The 22,328-nt window shown below is 40.0% G+C and overlaps 1 protein-coding gene across 1 annotated transcript in view; it reads left to right on the plus strand.

The window, feature by feature from the left end:
- The first annotated feature begins 266 nt into the window (after positions 1–266).
- The window catches only part of KIF17 (kinesin family member 17), a 53,270-nt gene continuing 31,208 nt past the window's right edge, over positions 267–22,328 (plus strand). The window contains exons 1-4 of the mRNA XM_053689847.1: positions 267–403; positions 11,396–11,631; positions 12,783–12,929; positions 13,017–13,118. Coding sequence (XP_053545822.1) covers positions 11,401–11,631; positions 12,783–12,929; positions 13,017–13,118 — 480 coding nt within the window. The 5' untranslated portion in view covers positions 267–403; positions 11,396–11,400. The remainder of the gene's footprint in view (positions 404–11,395; positions 11,632–12,782; positions 12,930–13,016; positions 13,119–22,328) is intronic.

The raw sequence follows: 22,328 nt of genomic DNA on the forward strand, positions 1-22,328 counted from the left end.
GTTCATCTATAAACGTTATATAAGTTCCAGGCGTGCGGTTATAGTAAATCAATTTCCCCCTTGAGATATGATGTAACATTTATATGTTCTGGTAAAAAGTAAACGTGTTTCCCTAAGCGCCTGGACGGTAATACTCACGTACACGTAAATCATTCGTTACTATGTGGGACTAGAAATGTCACAAACGCCTCCACCGGGAGTTACAGCCAATCACGAAGTGTCCCATGTGGGATCTGCGAAAATGCCCCTGTCCAGAAGCCCCTGTGCTCTGAGACGAGAGCTTTGCAGACGATCCCCGAACCCTGACGTCACGGTTGCTAGGTAACGGGGACGCTGTGTAAAGGTGCTAGGGGAAACATCTGGACTGAGGCCCAAGACGGTGATACCCGCGGAGCGGCGGGAGGTCAGTAGGGGGCAGTGGAGATGGATGGGGCGTCAGGGGGTGCTGTGTGCCGACCGAAAAAACTTAGTAAAGCTACAGCTGTGAGGTGGTCACCGGGGCATAATGCTGCGGCCCTGATTGGGATAGTAGAGACGTAATGTGGTCCTGCAGGTGGGGGGCTGCTGGGGGCAGGTGGGGGGCCCTGAGTGGTGTATTATGGGTATAGTGCTGGGAGAGGGGTTCTAAACTGGCGGCTCTGGGGTCTGCAGGCTGGAGTCAGAAGTTATATCAGCACTTGCTTGCATAGAACTTTTAGTAATGGGAACTTAGGTGGAGTCCTGAGTTGTTAATGGGGGCTCAGTATCAGGGGTCAAGTCTGCAGCCCACTGGGTGGCATTTATAGTCAGGGCTTCAGTTGAGGACATTGGGTATAAGTGCACGTGCACCCACTGATAGATTGTCACATGGAATAGTATCAGGCATGAAGCTTATGTATTGCACAATATCAACTCGAGTTAAACAGCATATCTAGTACTAGAGAAACTCACACAAAGTATAACTATATTATTCCTGCTGTGCTCTGCCAGATTTATTATTAGGCAATATATGTGTCTGCCTAGGGGAACTTTCTCTCATAGAGCGCTCCCTGCAATCTTTCTGAGTGAATGTGACAGAGCATCAGACAATGATAACAGTTTTTAATCACTTTAAATTAAATTGATTTATTTTTGCCAACCCCTATTTTATTCCACATAATGATGCATATTTGTTACTTCCTCAAAAAACTAAGACTGATATATATTTAGTCATTTTGCTAAAACATTGCCCATGTGATTTGTCTGAGCAAAAGTCTGCTTAATATCATTGGTGAAAAAAGTGTTAAGGTCCTGAGTGAAAATAATCCCCCCCCCCCATAAATCCAATGAGAGGGCTGGATAGGGCCACTAAATTGTGGACTGATAGAAAATGATTGCCATAGGCTGACAGTTCTCCCCTGGGGCGCAATCCGATATACGGCGCAGGTTTTGGCGCAAGCGTGGAGACCTGCGCCGCCCGTAGTTTCACCTCACACAGCGAGCTATCACATATACGGTGCCGACAGTTGATAAAGTGCCGTAAGTCAGACAAACTAGCGATGTCCAGAAATAAGCGTAAGTACAAATTTCTGGAGTCACCAGTGACTTACGGCACTTTAGTAACTGCCGCCGCCTAAAAAAACTAACTAAAGTCTTAAATCTGCCGTTACTGTCTAACACGCCTCCCAAAAATAGCCCGACACGTATACTCCTCTATCTGCAATCCCCCCTCTCACTCCTAACAATAAATGTATTAACCCCTAAACCGCCGCTCCCGGACCCTACCGCCACCTATATTATATGTATTACCCCCTAATCTGACCCCCCTACACCGCCGCCACCTATATTATATGTATCACCCCCTAATCTGACCCCCCTACACCGCCGCCACCTATATTAACCCCTAATCTGAGCCCCCCTACCCCGCCGCCACCTATATTAACTATATTGACCCCTAATCTGAGCCCCCTACCCCGCCGCCACCTATATTATATGTATTACCCCCTAATATGAACCCCCTACACCGCCGCCACCTATATTAACAATATTAACCCTAATCTGAGCCCCCTACACCGCCGCCACCTATATTAAATTTATTAACCCCTAATCCCCCTACACCGCCGCCACCTATATTAAATTTATTAACCCCTAATCTAATCCCCCTACACCGCCGCCACCTATTTTAAATATATTACCCCCTAATATGATCCCCCTAAACCGCCGCCACCTATTTTAAATATATTACCCCCTAATATGATCCCCCTACACCGCAGCCACCTATATTAAATTTATTAACCCCTAATCTAATCCCCCTACACCGCCGCCACCTATATTAAATTTATTAACCCCTAATCTAATCCCCCTACACCGCCGCCACCTATATTAAATATATTAACCACTAAACCTAAGTCTAACCCTAACACCCCCTAACTTATTATTGAAATAAATCTAAATAATATTAATATTATTAACTAAATTATTCCTATTTAAAACTAAATACCTATAAAATAAACCCTAAGATAGCTACAATATAATTAATAATTACATTGTAGCTATTTTAGGGTTTATATTTATTTTACAGGTAACTTTGTATTTATTTTAACTAGGTACAATAGCTATTAAATAGTTAATAACTATTTAATAGCTACCTAGTTAAAATAATTACCAAATTACCTGTAAAATAAATCCTAACCTAAGTTACCATTACACCCAACACTACACTATCAATAAATTAATTAAATAAACTACAATTATCTCAACTAAAATACAATTAAATACACTAAACTATATTACAAAAAACAAACAAACACTAAATTACAAAAAATAAAAAAAGATTACAAGAATTTTAAGCTAATTACACCTAATCTAAGCCCCCTAATAAAATAAAAAAGCCCCCCAAAATAGTAAAATTTCCCTACCCTAAACTAAATTACAAAAGTAATCAGCTCTATTACCAGCCCTTAAAAGGGCCTTTTGCGGGGCATTGCCCCAAAGTAATCAGCTCTTTTACCTGTAAAAAAAATAACAACCCCCCCACATTACAACCCACCACCCACACACCCCTACTCTAAAACCCACCCGATCCCCCCTTAAAAAAACCTAAGTCTAACCCCCAAGTGCTCCTTACCTGTCCTGAAGATCGTCGGAGAAGGTCCTGTTGCAGGCGGTGAAGTCTTCTTCCAAGCGGCGACATCTTCTTCCAGGAACCAGCCGGCGCGGAGCGGAGGAGTTGAAGACCGATGACCACGGAGCTGAAGACCATCCACTCTGGAACTGAAGACCGGCGACGCTGGAACTGAAGACCGGAGCCATGAAGCGTGGAGGATCCTCTTCATACGATCTCCGCCGTACACTGAATAGGAATTCAAGGTACGCGGTTAAAAATGGCATCCCTTGAATTCCTATTGGCTGATTTGAGCCTTCAAATTCAAATCAGCCAATCGGATGAGAGCTACTTTAATTCTACTGGTTGATTTGAATAGCCAATAGAATTACAGTAGCTCTTATTCTATTGGCTATTTAAATCAGCCAATAGAATTAAAGTAGCTCTCATCCGATTGGCTGATTTGAATTTGAAGGTAATTTGGTAATTATTTTAACTATTTAATAGCTATTGTACCTAGTTAAAATAAATACAAAGTTACCTGTAAAATAAATATAAACCCTAAAATAGCTACAATTTAATTATTAATTATATTGTAGCTATCTTAGGGTTTATTTTAAGGTAAGTATTTAGTTTTAAATAGGAATAATTTAGTTAATAATATTAATATTATTTAGATTTATTTCAATAATAATTAAGTTAGAGGGTGTTAGGGTTAGACATAGGTTTAGTGGTTAATATATTTAGAATAGGTGGCGGCAGTGTAGGGGGATTAGATTAGGGGTTAATAAATTTAATATAGGTGGCAGCGGTGTAGGGGGATCATATTAGGGGGTAATATATTTAAAATAGGTGGCGGGGTAGGGGGCTCAGATTAGGGGTTAATATAGTTAATGTAGGTGGCGGCGGGGTAGGGGCTCAGATTAGGGGTTAATATAGTTAATGTAGGTGGCGGCGGGGTAGGGGGCTCACATTAGGGCGTAATACATATAATATAGATGACGGCAGTGTAGGGGGCTCAGATTAGGGGGTAATAAATTTAATATAGGTGGCGGCGGTGTAGGGGGATCAGATTAGGGGGTAATACATTTAATATAGCTGGCGGCGGTGTAGGGGGATCAGATTAGGGGGTAAGTAATACATATAATGTAGGTGGCGGCGGGGTCCGGGAGCGGCGGTTTAGGGTTAAACACTTTATTAGGGATTGCGGCGGAGGATTGCGGTTGACAGGTAGATAGACATTGCGCATGCGTTAGGTGTTAGGTTTTATTTTGCAGGCAGTTTAGGGAGTTACGGGGCTCCAATACTCAGCGTAAGGCTTACTACGCCTGCATTTTGTGGCGAGGTGAAAATGGAGTAAGATTTCTCCATTTTCGCCACGTAAGTCCTTACGCTGTATATTGGATACCAAACTGCGCGGGTTTGGTATATCACTCTATGGGCCAAAAAACTACGGCCGAAGGGTGAAATATACGAGCGTAACTTCTATGTTACACCGTATATGTGATACCAAACCAGCGCAAAATTTGGCGTTGCCGGCTTTTGCTGCATATCGGATCGGGCCCCTGATGTTTTATACGTGAAATGTCCTTATGCTGTCTTGCATCAGTTGTCTTATTTTTAATTTGTGTATTTTATGTATTGGGTGTGATACACCAATACCTATATTCTTCACTTAAAAGAAAATGTTATTTTATAGTATATATATATATATATATATAAATTTATATCTACTTAAAAATAACATTTACATTTTCTTCTAAGTTCAGGACATACAGTAGGTATTTGAAGTATGTATAGATATTTGTATGAGTGTGTTTATATATATATGTGTGTGCACATACATACGTACATATATAAAAACACACAAATATCTACACAATTATACACCTTTAAACCCTTCCTCATCTAACACCTTGAAACTTAAAAAATATCCTATTTAGGGGGACTTCCGGGCAGCGGCCATCTTAGGTCGCAATATGCAGTGCTGCTCCGATTTGCCACAATACTCCTTTAAAATCTTTGCATCAAATGCTGCAATCCCTAGATACTTCGACGTGAAGAATTTCTACTTCATTTGAGCTGAGTATTGTGCTGATCTACCGCCTGAGTGTTCCGGAGACTACAGTGAGGCCGCGTCCTCCCCACATGACCCCCCAGCAAGTGTCTATAGATGCTTCCTGTTAAGCAGTCTTTGGTAAGTTCTGTGAGATCGACAGGATTGTTGCAGGGACACAGTTGAAAGATGGTTTGACTCGTCATACATCGCCTTACTTAGTTGCGGAGGGAGCCTCCACAGAAATGACAGATGCCTTATACTCGCAGACAGCACAGGTATTTACCTTAACACCTGCATAGCCTTTGCATGAGCCCAGACCAGATGAAGGAGTTAACTCAGGGTGAGTATTACAGAAAACCTCAGTGAACTCCCCTTATTTAACTACACAATATTAGGATGTGGATCCTTTCAACTCACCTGAAGATATATCCAGAGGGCTCTCTTTTTCTCTCTCAAGTGGGAGCAAGATCGTGGATTTGTGTAAGAAAAATTGGTATGGTGACCGAGTTATTGCGTCTGGGAGTGTGGACGACTCCCATGTGTGCAATGCTGGTATTCTTGTCCCACCGAAGCTTCTCCAACAGAGGATTACCCATTCTGCGCCTGTATTAGGAGACATGATTGCATGGACTGCCTTAGAGTCCTGCAGAGACTGGAGCCCCGAGATGCGTTGCGCACAGGACTCAGCCATAGACATAGTTTCCCATTAGATGATTGTGCAGCGTGTGTGCTCTTAGTATGCTGGTTTCTATGTGAAATCAGGTGTTGGGTGATATTTTAAGTTTAGAAATGGATGCCAGATCTTCAGGTCTGGTACAGTATTCTGACTCTGAACTTCTCATGAAAATTATTCATTATACATATTATACATATTAATATATCTAATATTGCTGGACTCTTGTGCTCATCCACAGTTTAGTTCCCTTACTTTTTTGCTTGATGTTTCATGTTTATTGTGTATGTCCTTTTTGAAAGTATTTACATATTTGCACATCTGGACCTATGCGCCCCTGGTAAGAAGGGCTCATTTGCCCAGGGTTAGAAGTATAAAAGTTTTCTTACCTCAAGATGTGAGTAGTAACTTTAAGCAGATGAGATGACTGGTATTGCTATGTTATAGGCTACACTTACACTTAGTTTAGTTAATTGAGAGCTATCTCATATTTTTATTGTGTAGGAACATCATATCCTAATGCCATTTTGTTAAGAATTAGATACAGTACCTTATTGTGTACACAGCATGACAACCTTATATTAGGTTTTTCCTTAGGATTCTATAGATATACACATAGGGGTATGGATTCATAGGCTTAGGTTATCATCACAGTTCCTATCGGTTCGGTTATTGTATTCTTTTATGTAAATATGTGAGTTTGCCAAATAGGGGCATAGGGTACCTTTCTCACTTCTACTGAATGTGACATATCTCTCAGCTAGTAAGCCTACCTCATGGGTATATACTGTGTGACATCAAGGCATACTATGCAGGGCGATTGTAATTGCCAGTAACATGCCTATGCAATATACTGGCTTATGTCTGATATGTTATATACAGCAAGTTTAGAATTAATGGCCGGGTGGTACCTATAGATTTTCACCTACACATATAGAAGTAATATTGGAATATGCATATCTGTTACGATATTATTGCCCACATACATGCTCTGGCCAAACCTTCTAGAGGCATAGTTCAGCCTTTCATTATAGCCACCTCATCCCTAGATTGATGTAGCTAACAGAAGGTAAAATTATTAAGGCTTTAGGGGCCTAAGTAAGGGCTGACATCTACATTTATATGGGACTTATCTAGCTTAATATAGTCGCTCCTCCTTATCGTTACTTCTTACTATATATATCATGAATAATACTCAAAACTTATGTTGTACTAAACAATATTTAGAGGCCCAAAAGTGGCCTATATATCTTTTAATATGTCATTTTATTTGGAATAGGTCCAAGAGTGGCCCTGTTAATACTTCCCCCAATCTTTACCCCTTGTTTATACTCAAAATCCGTGGTCCAAGAGTGGCCCTGTTAATACTTCCCCCAATCGTTACCCCTTGTTTATACTCAAAATCCGTGGTCCAAGAGTGGCCCTGTTAATACTTCCCCCAATCTTTACCCATTGTTTATACTCAAAATCTGTGGTCCAAGAGTGGCCCTGTTAATACTTCCCCCAATCTTTACCCCTTGTTTATACTCAAAATCCGTGGTCCAAGAGTGGCCACAAATTTTTATTTGGGGTATGCCTAACTTCTACCTGTTTGTGTATCCTAGGGGCTATTTGGTAAAACATGAGTTTTGTTTAATTTACTGAGTTGTGTAGGACATTGATAGAACCTTACTGATCACAGCCAGTCTACTTGTGATACGTGTTGGTACTGTATACCAAGGTCTTTTATTCATAGTTATCACATAACCAAGAGTCTCACAGAATTTGATGCTTCTATATTGTATGGTGTATACAGGTATATTATTACACAAGCTCTGTAATGTGTTTTATATTGTCTGTACTTTTTTTTTTTTTTTTTTCCAAACAAGCTTTATTGAAAACATAAAATTATGCATACAGAGTGATCATGACATAACATACTTCTTCTGTTTGTGTTTTAACCAGTGTGTTCAAAACTGTTTCAGTGAATTATTCATACAATCTCAAATTATTTATCTGTACATGCATATTATAATAAACTTCTTTGCTTAACAAGCCTGCTATATTTTTTATCTTTTCTAATATACTCCTTCCTTCATCGAAGTCCAATTAATACTACAAATCCTATTTAACCTTGTGTCTGCTGAACGCAGCTGAAAAAGAAAAAAAAAAGAAAAAAAAAAGGGGGGGGGGGGAAGGGTTCATGTGGGTGGTGGATGGGGGACAGGAAAGGGTGGGGAGTGTATTTCTGAGTTTGCTTCGGCCAGTTCCAACTTAATTACATACCAGTGCCCCTCCAAGTGGCCAACATCATCTCATGTATGTCTATCTGATTGACTCTAAAGTAATGGAATCTCTCCAGCATGAGCAGCTCATCAACTGCGTGAACCCATTCCTCTAAGGTTGGGACAACCCCTGTTTTCCACCTCCTAGGTATTAGCTTTTTAGCTCCTGTGAGCATTATTAGCATCAGCGCTCGTGTGTGCTTTGATTTGACTCCAGGCAAGTGAAATAACAGGGTCGCTTCTGGAGTGTTTGGAATGGTGATCTGCAGCCTATCTGACATATGGGTAATCACTCTGTGCCAAAAGTCTTTTATTTTTGGGCACTCCCACCAAATGTGTAGAAGCGTGCCATGTTCACCGCAATCTCTCCATTGTCTGTACTTTTTATGTGAACCTCAATAAAAACTTAAATTTTTTTTATCCTATTTAAACAGTTTTTATACATTTTAATAATAAACTTATATTTTATATTTAATATCTATATTCATGAGTGTAATACTTAATTCATTGTGGTGAAAGTTCAAGCATACTGGCTCTATGAACGATCACGGTGTATATAGAAAATGGCGAAATATATGCACTAAACAAACAAAATTGTCCAAGGCCCAATATTTCTGTGAAAATCTGAACAATAACATATCTAACCCTAAAAAGTTTTGGAAACTCATAAATAACTTACAAAATCCTCGAATCCACTCCCAACCCCCCACCGTCAATGTGGACAACCATACCCTGCAACTCCCCTTAGAAGTAGCAAATGCCTTTAATAGTTATTTTGTCGGATGCTCCACCACCCTGATTGACAAACTAATAAATGACACGCATCCTGAAACTACAAATGTGGATCAGGCACCACTAAATCAGCAAAGACCCATTATAGAGAAGTTCAATTTTAGACCTGTAACCATGAATGTCATTAAGAAACACCTTAAAAATCTAAAAATGAAAAAACAGTCTGGACCTGATCAAATCCCAGCAATGCTGTTGAAGCTCAGTGCGCCGGCGATTGCTAAATCGGTCACAACCCTAATTAACGAATCCTTGGTGTCTGGATACATACTCAAACTTTGGAAAACTGCAAGAGTAGTGCCTATCCATAAAAGTGGGGAGTTAGCCTTGGTTTCTAATTATCACCCTATATCTTTGCTCCCAGTATTGTCAATAATCTTAGAAAACTGCGTCCATACGCAATTATGTGAGTATTACCAACAATCTAACTATCTGACCCCTGATCAATCAGGTTTTCGCCCGAATCACTCCACTACAACTGCCCTCCTAAAAGTTTGCAACAACATCCAAACTGGCATGGAACAAGGAGACCTAACTGGAGCTATTTTCCTTGATTTTGCAAAGGCCTTTGACACAGTAGACCACGACATACTACTGCTCAAACTAAAAAACTCTGGTATTGCTGATCGTCCGTTAACCTGGTTTTCGATCATATGTATCAGATCGATCACAATATGTGTCCATTTCTGACAGCGACTCCCTCTCCCAGTCACGTGTGGTGTACCCCAAGGTTCCATTCTCGGCCCCCTACTATTCACATTATTTATAAATGATCTGCCTAATGTCTGCAAATCATCAACTGTACACATGTACGCTGATGACACGGTAATCTATGCAAACAATTCCGATCTGCCACAGCTTGAAGCAGTGCTCCAAGACCAGTTCACAGAGGTAGAAAAGTGGATCTCAAAAAACAAACTCTTCCTAAACACTGACAAAACTGTTGCAATGATCTTTGGAACGGGACCTAAATTACACAAATTACAAAATTCCCATCTTCGCATCAAAACAAAATCCAATTGCACGCTGACCGCAGTCCACTCTTTTAAATACTTAGGTATGTTGTTAGACCCCAATCTATCTTTTGGCCTCCACATAGAAAAACTTGCATCTAAACTTTATCCAAAACTAGGTGCCCTGTACAGAAACAAATCCTGCCTCAGCCATACAGTAAAGGAAAAGATTGTACAGCAAATGCTGATGCCTATCTTGGATTACGGGGACGTAGTATATGCACATGCACCTCAAACTCACCTTAGTAAATTAAATACATTGTATAACTCGTTCTGACGCTTTGTGCTACAATGTAATTACAGGACCCACCATTGTAACATGCTAAAAGAACTAAACTGGCTGTCGCTGGAATCCAGACGCACCCTCCATCTTTCCTGCCTTGTGTTTAAGAGCCTTTCTGGGAAGCTCCCACCCTACCTGGGCAGAATGCTCTCCCCTGCTATTCCCACCTCCTATAACCTCCGATCCAATAACAGCACATTATTTAGCTTGCCTCAATACAAAAAGAAAGCAGCTCGATCCTCCTTTTCCTACAGAGCACCACAGCTATGGAATGACCTCCCTCACACTTTAAAAACTTCCCCAAGCCTAATATCCTTTAAGAGATCCCTCTCTACATATCTCAAAACAGAATGCGCCTGTCATGGTTGATTAAATATTTCCTACCAGTTCTATGTTAAATGGTTGCATATATTGTGTATTATTATTGTTTTTGTATTTTATTGTACCCTATTGTATCAATGCAATGTTTTGTGGTCCCAGGACATACTTGAAAGCAAGAGAAATCTCAATCTATCCTTCCTGGTAAAATATTTTATAAATAAATAAATTTTACTATGTCTTACATGTGTTTTGTTATACTTTTATTCTAGCTCTAATACTTATACTTGTATTCAAGTTGCGCTAAAAATGTTTTAGTGCGGTTATGCGTAACTGTCAACTGGTAATATGAGCGTTGTTTATCTTGCTCATCATATCCAGTAAAAGTATCATCTGTGGTAAAGGGATGTTGGCCGCTCTAAATATTTTCTGGTTATTCTGTTTTACCGTGGACTTGTAATACCAGATTGCGCGCTAATTCATGCGCGGTCCAGTGATATTGAATGCACTCTCCAACTGTAACCTAGGACTAAATATTTAATTGACCGTTGGGGAACTTTATATGATGCTGCTATTGTACATTGCATTTATAACTTCTTGTCTTTACCACTGAATCTATGACAAAAACTTTCCTATAGGTGGAATCTTTTTATAGTATAGAACTCTACTTGTATTTTAAAGTTTTTATAAAAAATATTGATTGTACCACTCCTGTGTTTTGTATGTGAATCCATTCACAGTACCTAGGTACAGAGCCAGAGCGTGTTGCTTGTTCTACAGAGGAGTCTTACATGTCTGGCTGTTGGGTGTCCTCCTTATAAATCTTTTTAAGCTTCTAAGAGTGAGAGTGTTGTGGGTAAACCAACTGGTTGTGGTGTATCTATGTGAGCTCATTGTTTGCTAAGCCCACTCTCTTGCAATTATGTCCCCCACAGTAATAATGGCCTCAGAGTCTGTGAAAGTGGTTGTGCGATGCCGGCCCATGAACGACAGAGAGAAAGAAATGAACTGCCAAGCTGTGGTCACAATAGACAGTAGTCGGGGTCAGTGCTTTATCAGAAAGCCAGTGGAAGATGAGGAGACCCCAAAACAGTTCACATTTGATGGCGCATACTACGTGAACCATTGTACAGAGCAGATTTACAATGAGATTGCGTACCCTTTGGTTGAGGTAAGTAACACACATCATACAAGTCCAGTAATGTGTTTGGGGGATAATTTAGTCACAGATGTGTACGAACATTTTATAACATTGTCCCTTTTTATGGTAAGGGGGCTTTAAAAAAAAAAAAAAAGTGGTGACATAAAACTGGGGCTTGAACTACAGATGTCCCTCCTGTAATACAACCGCCAAGTGTATTATTCTTTGTCAGGTTTGAGAAAAAGCAAATCAAATAGGCATGTGAGACTTTTCATTTGAAACCCCTGATTTCTATTATAAGGTAACACAGGATCTAAAATGTATAAAAAAATGAAAAACATTTTCAATATACAATTCAGTAATGAGATATATGTTGAATAATTATATACAGATGAAATCTAAAGCTATATCATTCTAGATTCAGTATGTATAGTAATAGAAGGAATATGCTCAATCTATATAAATATTTTTATATATTTATTTGTTGGTTCCCTTTTACTGTGTTGTGTACATCACATAGCCAGATATGATAGAATGTTGTAATGTTGACATCTAAATTGTATAATTAAATGTTCCCCTTGACATTAGTTCTGCTGTTTAAATATTTCTATAGAACACATATCTACATTAGCATATTGAATGATAAAATATGAATAGCTGTTTTATCAAGCCCCCTGAAACTTAAAAAAAGTTCTGCTATTCATTTAAAGCACTGGTTTTTAAACCTATCCTCAAGCCTCCATTAAAGACCAGATTTTGATGATATCTGAACTAGAGCACAGATGAAATAATCAGCTGATTAGTAAACATGGTTATGCTATCTGCTCTCACCCAAAGGTAATCCTGAAAAGCTGGCCTATTAGGGAGGCCTGAGGAAAGCAACATCTGTGCTTAGACCAGCTATTTGATTTGCAGCATTTGCAGTTTAGGGAGTGTGGCACAAGCACAATTGTACACAAAATCAAGAGGTCATATTAAATGGGCATGAAAGAGCATGTTCTGTGCACAGAAAGGATAGTTACAAACCAAGCTGTTATCTAGTGCATATTTTATTATATGTGCATTTCTTTGTAAACTTGCATGAGATTGAACTACATACTGGCTTCTGAAAGCCCTCAGTGGCTTTGTTGTAATCACCTTTTACATAAAGCCAGGGTATCACCTTTGCTTCCTTCTCACAGGGTGTCACAGAAGGATACAATGGTACCATCTTTGCCTATGGGCAGACAGGCAGTGGTAAATCCTTCAGCATGCAGGGAATCCCAGACCCTCCTACCCAGAGAGGAATCATTCCCAGGGCATTTGAACATATTTTTGAAAGTATACAGGTACGAATACATTTAGCAAAGACTCAGCATCCCCATATGGGTGTCCCCTTCAGACTAAACACTTACCTCCCTCTCTCTTCTGTATAGTGTGCAGAAAACACCAAGTTTCTCGTCCGAGCTTCATACTTGGAGATCTACAACGAAGAGATTCGAGATCTGCTAGGAGAGGACACAAAGCAAAAAATGGAAGTAAGAGGCCATTGATGGAGATTTACAAGGAACATTGGTTCGGATGGGATTATATAGTCTGATTGTACTATGTGTGACATATAGGCGCACGGTTAGTCTGATTGTACTATGTGCGACATATAGGCGCACGGTTATATAGTCCGATTGTACTATGTGTGACATATAGGCGCACGGTTATATAGTCTGATTGTACTATGTGTGACATATGGGCGCACGGTTAGTCTGATTGTACTATGTGTGACATATGGGCGCACGGTTAGTCTGATTGTACTATGTGTGACATACAGGCGCACGGCTAGTCTGATTGTACTATGTGTGACATATAGGCGCACGGTTAGTCTGATTGTACTATGTGTGACATATGGGCGCACGGTTATATAGTCTGATTGTACTATGTGTGACATATAGGCACACGGTTATATAGTCTGATTGTACTATGTGTGACATATAGGCGTACGGTTATATAGTCTGATTGTACTATGTGTGACATATAGACGCACAGTTATATAGTCTGATTGTACTATGTGTGACATATAGGCGCACGGTTATATAGTCTGATTGTACTATGTGTGACATATAGGCGCACGGTTAGTCTGATTGTACTATGTGTGACATATAGGTGCACGGTTAGTCTGATTGTACTATGTTTGACATATAGGCGCACGGTTAGTCTGATTGTACTATGTGTGACATATAGGCGCACGGTTATATAGTCTGATTGTACTATGTGTGACATATAGGCGCACGGTTAGTCTGATTGTACTATGTGTGACATATAGGTGCACGGTTAGTCTGATTGTACTATGTTTGACATATAGGCGCACGGTTAGTCTGATTGTACTATGTGTGACATATAGGCGCACGGTTATATAGTCTGATTGTACTATGTGTGACATATGGGTGCACAGTTATATAGTCTGATTGTACTATGTGTGACATATGGGTGCACAGTTACCTAGTCTAATTGTACTATGTGTGACATATGGGCACACGGTTATATAGTCTGATTGTACTATGTGTGACATATAGGCGCACGGTTATATAGTCTGATTGTACTATGTGTGACATATGGGTACACGGTTATATAGTCTGATTGTACTATGTGTGACATATGGGCGCACGGTTATATAGTCTGATTGTACTATGTGTGACATATGGGCACACAGTTATATAGTCTGATTGTACTATGTGTGACATATAGGCGCACGGTTATATAGTCTTATTGTACTATGTGTGACATATAGGCACACGGTTATATAGTCTGATTGTACTATGTGTGACATATGGGCACACGGTTATATAGTCTGATTGTACTATGTGTGACATATAGGCGCACGGTTATATAGTCTGATTGTACTATGTGTGACATATAGGCGCACGGTTATATAGTCTGATTGTACTATGTGTGACATATAGGCGCACGGTTATATAGTCCGATTGTACTATGTGTGACATATAGGCGCACGGTTATATAGTCTGATTGTACTATGTGTGACATATGGGCGCACGGTTAGTCTGATTGTACTATGTGTGACATATGGGCGCACGGTTAGTCTGATTGTACTATGTGTGACATACAGGCGCACGGCTAGTCTGATTGTACTATGTGTGACATATAGGCGCACGGTTAGTCTGATTGTACTATGTGTGACATATGGGCGCACGGTTATATAGTCTGATTGTACTATGTGTGACATATAGGCACACGGTTATATAGTCTGATTGTACTATGTGTGACATATAGGCGTACGGTTATATAGTCTGATTGTACTATGTGTGACATATAGACGCACAGTTATATAGTCTGATTGTACTATGTGTGACATATAGGCGCACGGTTATATAGTCTGATTGTACTATGTGTGACATATAGGCGCACGGTTAGTCTGATTGTACTATGTGTGACATATAGGTGCACGGTTAGTCTGATTGTACTATGTTTGACATATAGGCGCACGGTTAGTCTGATTGTACTATGTGTGACATATAGGCGCACGGTTATATAGTCTGATTGTACTATGTGTGACATATAGGCGCACGGTTAGTCTGATTGTACTATGTGTGACATATAGGTGCACGGTTAGTCTGATTGTACTATGTTTGACATATAGGCGCACGGTTAGTCTGATTGTACTATGTGTGACATATAGGCGCACGGTTATATAGTCTGATTGTACTATGTGTGACATATGGGTGCACAGTTATATAGTCTGATTGTACTATGTGTGACATATGGGTGCACAGTTACCTAGTCTAATTGTACTATGTGTGACATATGGGCACACGGTTATATAGTCTGATTGTACTATGTGTGACATATAGGCGCACGGTTATATAGTCTGATTGTACTATGTGTGACATATGGGTACACGGTTATATAGTCTGATTGTACTATGTGTGACATATGGGCGCACGGTTATATAGTCTGATTGTACTATGTGTGACATATGGGCACACAGTTATATAGTCTGATTGTACTATGTGTGACATATAGGCGCACGGTTATATAGTCTTATTGTACTATGTGTGACATATAGGCACACGGTTATATAGTCTGATTGTACTATGTGTGACATATGGGCACACGGTTATATAGTCTGATTGTACTATGTGTGACATATAGGCGCACGGTTATATAGTCTGATTGTACTATGTGTGACATATAGGCGCACGGTTATATAGTCTGATTGTACTATGTGTGACATATAGGCACACGGTTATATAGTCTGATTGTACTATGTGTGACATATGGGCACACGGTTATATAGTCTGATTGTACTATGTGTGACATATGGGCACACAGTTATATAGTCTGATTGTACTATGTGTGACATATGGGCGCACGGTTATATAGTCTGATTGTACTATGTGTGACATATAGGCGCACGGTTATATAGTCTGATTGTAAGAGGCCATTGGAAGTAAGAGGCCATTGATGGAGATTTACAAGGAACGGTTATATAGTCTGATTGTACTATGTGTGACATATGGGTGCACAGTTATATAGTCTGATTGTACTATGTGTGACATATAGGCGCACGGTTAGTCTGATTGTACTATGTGTGACATATAGGCGCACGGTTAGTCTGATTGTACTATGTGTGACATATGGGCGCACGGTTATATAGTCTGATTGTACTATGTGTGACATATGGGTGCACAGTTATATAGTCTGATTTACTATGTGTGACATATGGGTGCACAGTTACCTAGTCTAATTGTACTATGTGTGTCATATGGGCGCACGGTTATATAGTCTGATTGTACTATGTCTGACATATGGGCGCACGGTTATATAGTCTGATTGTACTATGTCTGACATATGGGCGCACGGTTATATAGTCTGATTGTACTATGTGTGACATATGGGCACACGGTTATATAGTCTGATTGTACTATGTGTGACATATTGGCGCATGGTTATATAGTCTGATTGTACTATGTGTGACATATGGGCGCACGGTTATATAGTCTGATTGTACTATGTGTGACATATGGGCGCACGGTTATATAGTCTGATTGTACTATGTGTGACATATAGGCGCACACGGTTATATAGTCTGATTGTACTATGTGTGACATATGGGCGCACGGTTATATAGTCTGATTGTACTATGTGTGACATATGGGCGCACGGTTATATAGTCTGATTGTACTATGTGTGACATATGGGCGCACGGTTATATAGTCTGATTGTACTATGTGTGACATATAGGCGCACGGTTAGTCTAATTGTACTATGTGTGTCATATGGGCGCACGGTTATATAGTCTGATTGTACTATGTCTGACATATAGGCGCACGGTTATATAGTCTGATTGTACTATGTGTGACATATAGGCACACGGTTATATAGTCTGATTGTACTATGTGTGACATATGGGCGCACGGTTATATAGTCTGATTGTACTATGTGTGACATATGGGCGCACGGTTATATAATCTGATTGTACTATGTGTGACATATAGGCGCACGGTTATATAGTCTGATTGTACTATGTGTGACATATGGGCGCACGGTTATATAGTCTGATTGTACTATGTGTGACATATAGGCGCACGGTTATATAGTCTGATTGTACTATGTGTGACATATAGACGCACAGTTATATAGTCTGATTGTACTATGTGTGACATATGGGCGCACGGTTAGTCTGATTGTACTATGTGTGACATATGGGCGCACGGTTAGTCTGATTGTACTATGTGTGACATACAGGCGCACGGTTAGTCTGATTGTACTATGTGTGACATATAGGCGCACGGTTAGTCTGATTGTACTATGTGTGACATATAGGCGCACGGTTATATAGTCTGATTGTACTATGTGTGACATATAGACGCACAGTTATATAGTCTGATTGTACTATGTGGGACATATGGGCGCACGGTTAGTCTGATTGTACTATGTGTGACATATAGGCGCACGGTTATATAGTCTGATTGTACTATGTGTGACATATAGGCACACGGTTATATAGTCTGATTGTACTATGTGTGACATATGGGCGCACGGTTATATAGTCTGATTGTACTATGTGTGACATATGGGCACACGGTTATATAGTCTGATTGTACTATGTGTGACATATAGACGCACAGTTATATAGTCTGATTGTACTATGTGTGACATATAGGCGCACGGTTAGTCTGATTGTACTATGTGTGACATATAGGCGCACGGTTATATAGTCTGATTGTACTATGTGTGACATATGGGCACACGGTTATATAGTCTGATTGTACTATGTGTGACATATAGGCGCACGGTTATATAGTCTGATTGTACTATGTGTGACATATAGGCGCACGGTTATATAGTCTGATTGTACTATGTGTGACATATAGGCACACGGTTATATAGTCTGATTGTACTATGTGTGACATATGGGCACACGGTTATATAGTCTGATTGTACTATGTGTGACATATGGGCACACAGTTATATAGTCTGATTGTACTATGTGTGACATATGGGCGCACGGTTATATAGTCTGATTGTACTATGTGTGACATATAGGCGCACGGTTATATAGTCTGATTGTACTATGTGTGACATATAGGCACACGGTTATATAGTCTGATTGTACTATGTGTGACATATGGGCGCACGGTTAGTCTGATTGTACTATGTGTGACATATAGGCGCACGGTTAGTCTGATTGTACTATGTGTGACATATGGGCGCACGGTTAGTCTGATTGTACTATGTGTGACATATGGGCGCACGGTTATATAGTCTGATTGTACTATGTGTGACATATGGGTGCACAGTTATATAGTCTGATTGTACTATGTGTGACATATAGGCGCACGGTTAGTCTGATTGTACTATGTGTGACATATAGGCGCACGGTTAGTCTGATTGTACTATGTGTGACATATGGGCGCACGGTTATATAGTCTGATTGTACTATGTGTGACATATGGGTGCACAGTTATATAGTCTGATTTACTATGTGTGACATATGGGTGCACAGTTACCTAGTCTAATTGTACTATGTGTGTCATATGGGCGCACGGTTATATAGTCTGATTGTACTATGTCTGACATATGGGCGCACGGTTATATAGTCTGATTGTACTATGTGTGACATATGGGCACACGGTTATATAGTCTGATTGTACTATGTGTGACATATTGGCGCATGGTTATATAGTCTGATTGTACTATGTGTGACATATGGGCGCACGGTTATATAGTCTGATTGTACTATGTGTGACATATGGGCGCACGGTTATATAGTCTGATTGTACTATGTGTGACATATAGGCGCACACGGTTATATAGTCTGATTGTACTATGTGTGACATATGGGCGCACGGTTATATAGTCTGATTGTACTATGTGTGACATATGGGCGCACGGTTATATAGTCTGATTGTACTATGTGTGACATATGGGCGCACGGTTATATAGTCTGATTGTACTATGTGTGACATATAGGCGCACGGTTAGTCTAATTGTACTATGTGTGTCATATGGGCGCACGGTTATATAGTCTGATTGTACTATGTCTGACATATAGGCGCACGGTTATATAGTCTGATTGTACTATGTGTGACATATGGGTGCACGGTTATATAGTCTGATTGTACTATGTGTGACATATGGGCGCACGGTTATATAATCTGATTGTACTATGTGTGACATATAGGCGCACGGTTATATAGTCTGATTGTACGATGTGTGACATATAGACGCACAGTTATATAGTCTGATTGTACTATGTGTGACATATGGGCACACGGTTAGTCTGATTGTACTATGTGTGACATATAGGCGCATGGTTATATAGTCTGATTGTACTATGTGTGACATATGGGCGCACGGTTATATAGTCTGATTGTACTATGTCTGACATATAGGCGCACGGTTATATAGTCTGATTGTACTATGTGTGACATATGGGCGCACGGTTATATAGTCTGATTGTACTATGTGTGACATATGGGCGCACGGTTATATAGTCTGATTGTACTATGTGTGTCATATGGGCGCACGGTTATATAGTCTGATTGTACTATGTCTGACATATAGGCGCACGGTTATATAGTCTGATTGTACTATGTGTGACATATGGGCGCACGGTTATATAGTCTGATTGTACTATGTGTGACATATGGGCGCACGGTTATATAATCTGATTGTACTATGTGTGACATATAGGCGCACGGTTATATAGTCTGATTGTACGATGTGTGACATATAGACGCACAGTTATATAGTCTGATTGTACTATGTGTGACATATGGGCACACGGTTAGTCTCATTGTACTATGTGTGACATATAGGCGCATGGTTATATAGTCTGATTGTACTATGTGTGACATATAGGTGCACGGTTATATAGTCTGATTGTACTATGTGTGACATATAGGCGCACGGTTATATAGTCTGATTGTACTATGTGTGACATATGGGCGCACGGTTATATAGTCTGATTGTACTATGTGTGACATATGAGCGCACGGTTATATAGTCTGATTGTACTATGTGTGACATATGGGCACACGGTTATATAGTCTGATTGTACTATGTGTGACATATGGGCGCACGGTTATATAGTCTGATTGTACTATGTGTGACATATGGGCGCACGGTTATATAGTCTGATTGTACTATGTGTGACATATAGGCGCACGGTTATATAGTCTGATTGTACTATGTGTGACATATAGGCGCACGGTTATATAGTCTGATTGTACTATGTGTGACATATAGGCGCACGGTTATATAGTCTGATTGTACTATGTGTGACATATAGGCGCACGGTTAGTCTGATTGTACTATGTGTGACATATAGGCGCACGGTTATATAGTCTGATTGTACTATGTGTGACATATGGGCGCACGGTTATATAGTCTGATTGTACTATGTGTGACATATAGGCGCACGGTTATATAGTCTGATTGTACTATGTGTGACATATAGGCGCACGGTTATATAGTCTGATTGTACTATGTGTGACATATGGGCGCACGGTTATATAGTCTGATTGTACTATGTGTGACATATAGGCGCACGGTTATATAGTCTGATTGTACTATGTGTGACATATGGGCGCACGGTTATATAGTCTGATTGTACTATGTGTGACATATAGGCGCACGGTTATATAGTCTGATTGTACTATGTGTGACATATAGGCGCACGGTTATATAGTCTGATTGTACTATGTGTGACATATGGGCGCACGGTTATATAGTCTGATTGTATTATGTGTGACATATGGGCACACGGTTATATAGTCTGATTGTACTATGTGTGACATATAGGCACACGGTTATATAGTCTGATTGTACTATGTGTGACATATGGGCGCACGGTTATATAGTCTGATTGTACTATGTGTGACATATGGGCGCACGGTTATATAGTCTGATTGTACTATGTGTGACATATAGGCGCACGGTTATATAGTCTGATTGTACTATGTGTGACATATAGGCGCACGGTTAGTCTGATTGTACTATGTGTGACATATGGGCGCACGGTTATATAGTCTGATTGTACTATGTGTGACATATAGGCGCACGGTTATATAGTCTGATTGTACTATGTGTGACATATAGGCGCACGGTTAGATAGTCTGATTGTACTATGTGTGACATATGGGCGCACGGTTATATAGTCTGATTGTATTATGTGTGACATATGGGCACACGGTTATATAGTCTGATTGTATTATGTGTGACATATGGGCGCACGGTTATATAGTCTGATTGTACTATGTGTGACATATGGGCGCACGGTTATATAGTCTGATTTTATTATGTGTGACATATGGGCACACGGTTATATAGTCTGATTGTACTATGTGTGACATATAGGCACACGGTTATATAGTCTGATTGTACTATGTGTGACATATGGGCGCACGGTTATATAGTCTGATTGTACTATGTGTGACATATGGGCGCACGGTTATATAGTCTGATTGTACTATGTGTGACATATAGACGCACGGTTATATAGTCTGATTGTACTATGTGTGACATATGGGCGCACGGTTATATAGTCTGATTGTACTATGTGTGACATATAGGCGCACGGTTATATAGTCTGATTGTACTATGTGTGACAAATAGGCGCACGGTTATATAGTCTGATTGTACTATGTGTGACATATGGGCGCACGGTTATATAGTCTGATTGTATTATGTGTGACATATGGGCACACGGTTATATAGTCTGATTGTACTATGTGTGACATATAGGCACACGGTTATATAGTCTGATTGTACTATGTGTGACATATGGGTGCACGGTTATATAGTCTGATTGTACTATGTGTGACATATGGGCGCACGGTTATATAGTCTGATTGTACTATGTGTGACATATAGGCGCACGGTTATATAGTCTGATTGTACTATGTGTGACATATAGGCGCACGGTTAGTCTGATTGTACTATGTGTGACATATAGGTGCACGGTTAGTCTGATTGTACTATGTGTGACATATAGGCGCACGGTTATATAGTCTGATTGTACTATGTGTGATATATAGGCGCACGGTTATATAGTCTGATTGTACTATGTGTGACATATGGGCGCACGGTTATATAGTCTGATTGTACTATGTGTGAAATATAGGCACACGGTTATATAGTCTGATTGTACTATGTGTGACATATGGGCACACGGTTATATAGTCTGATTGTACTATGTGTGACATATAGGCGCACGGTTATATAGTCTGATT

This window comes from Bombina bombina, chromosome 8 (assembly GCF_027579735.1).
Source record: "Bombina bombina isolate aBomBom1 chromosome 8, aBomBom1.pri, whole genome shotgun sequence".
NCBI classification, from domain to species: Eukaryota; Metazoa; Chordata; class Amphibia; order Anura; family Bombinatoridae; genus Bombina; species Bombina bombina.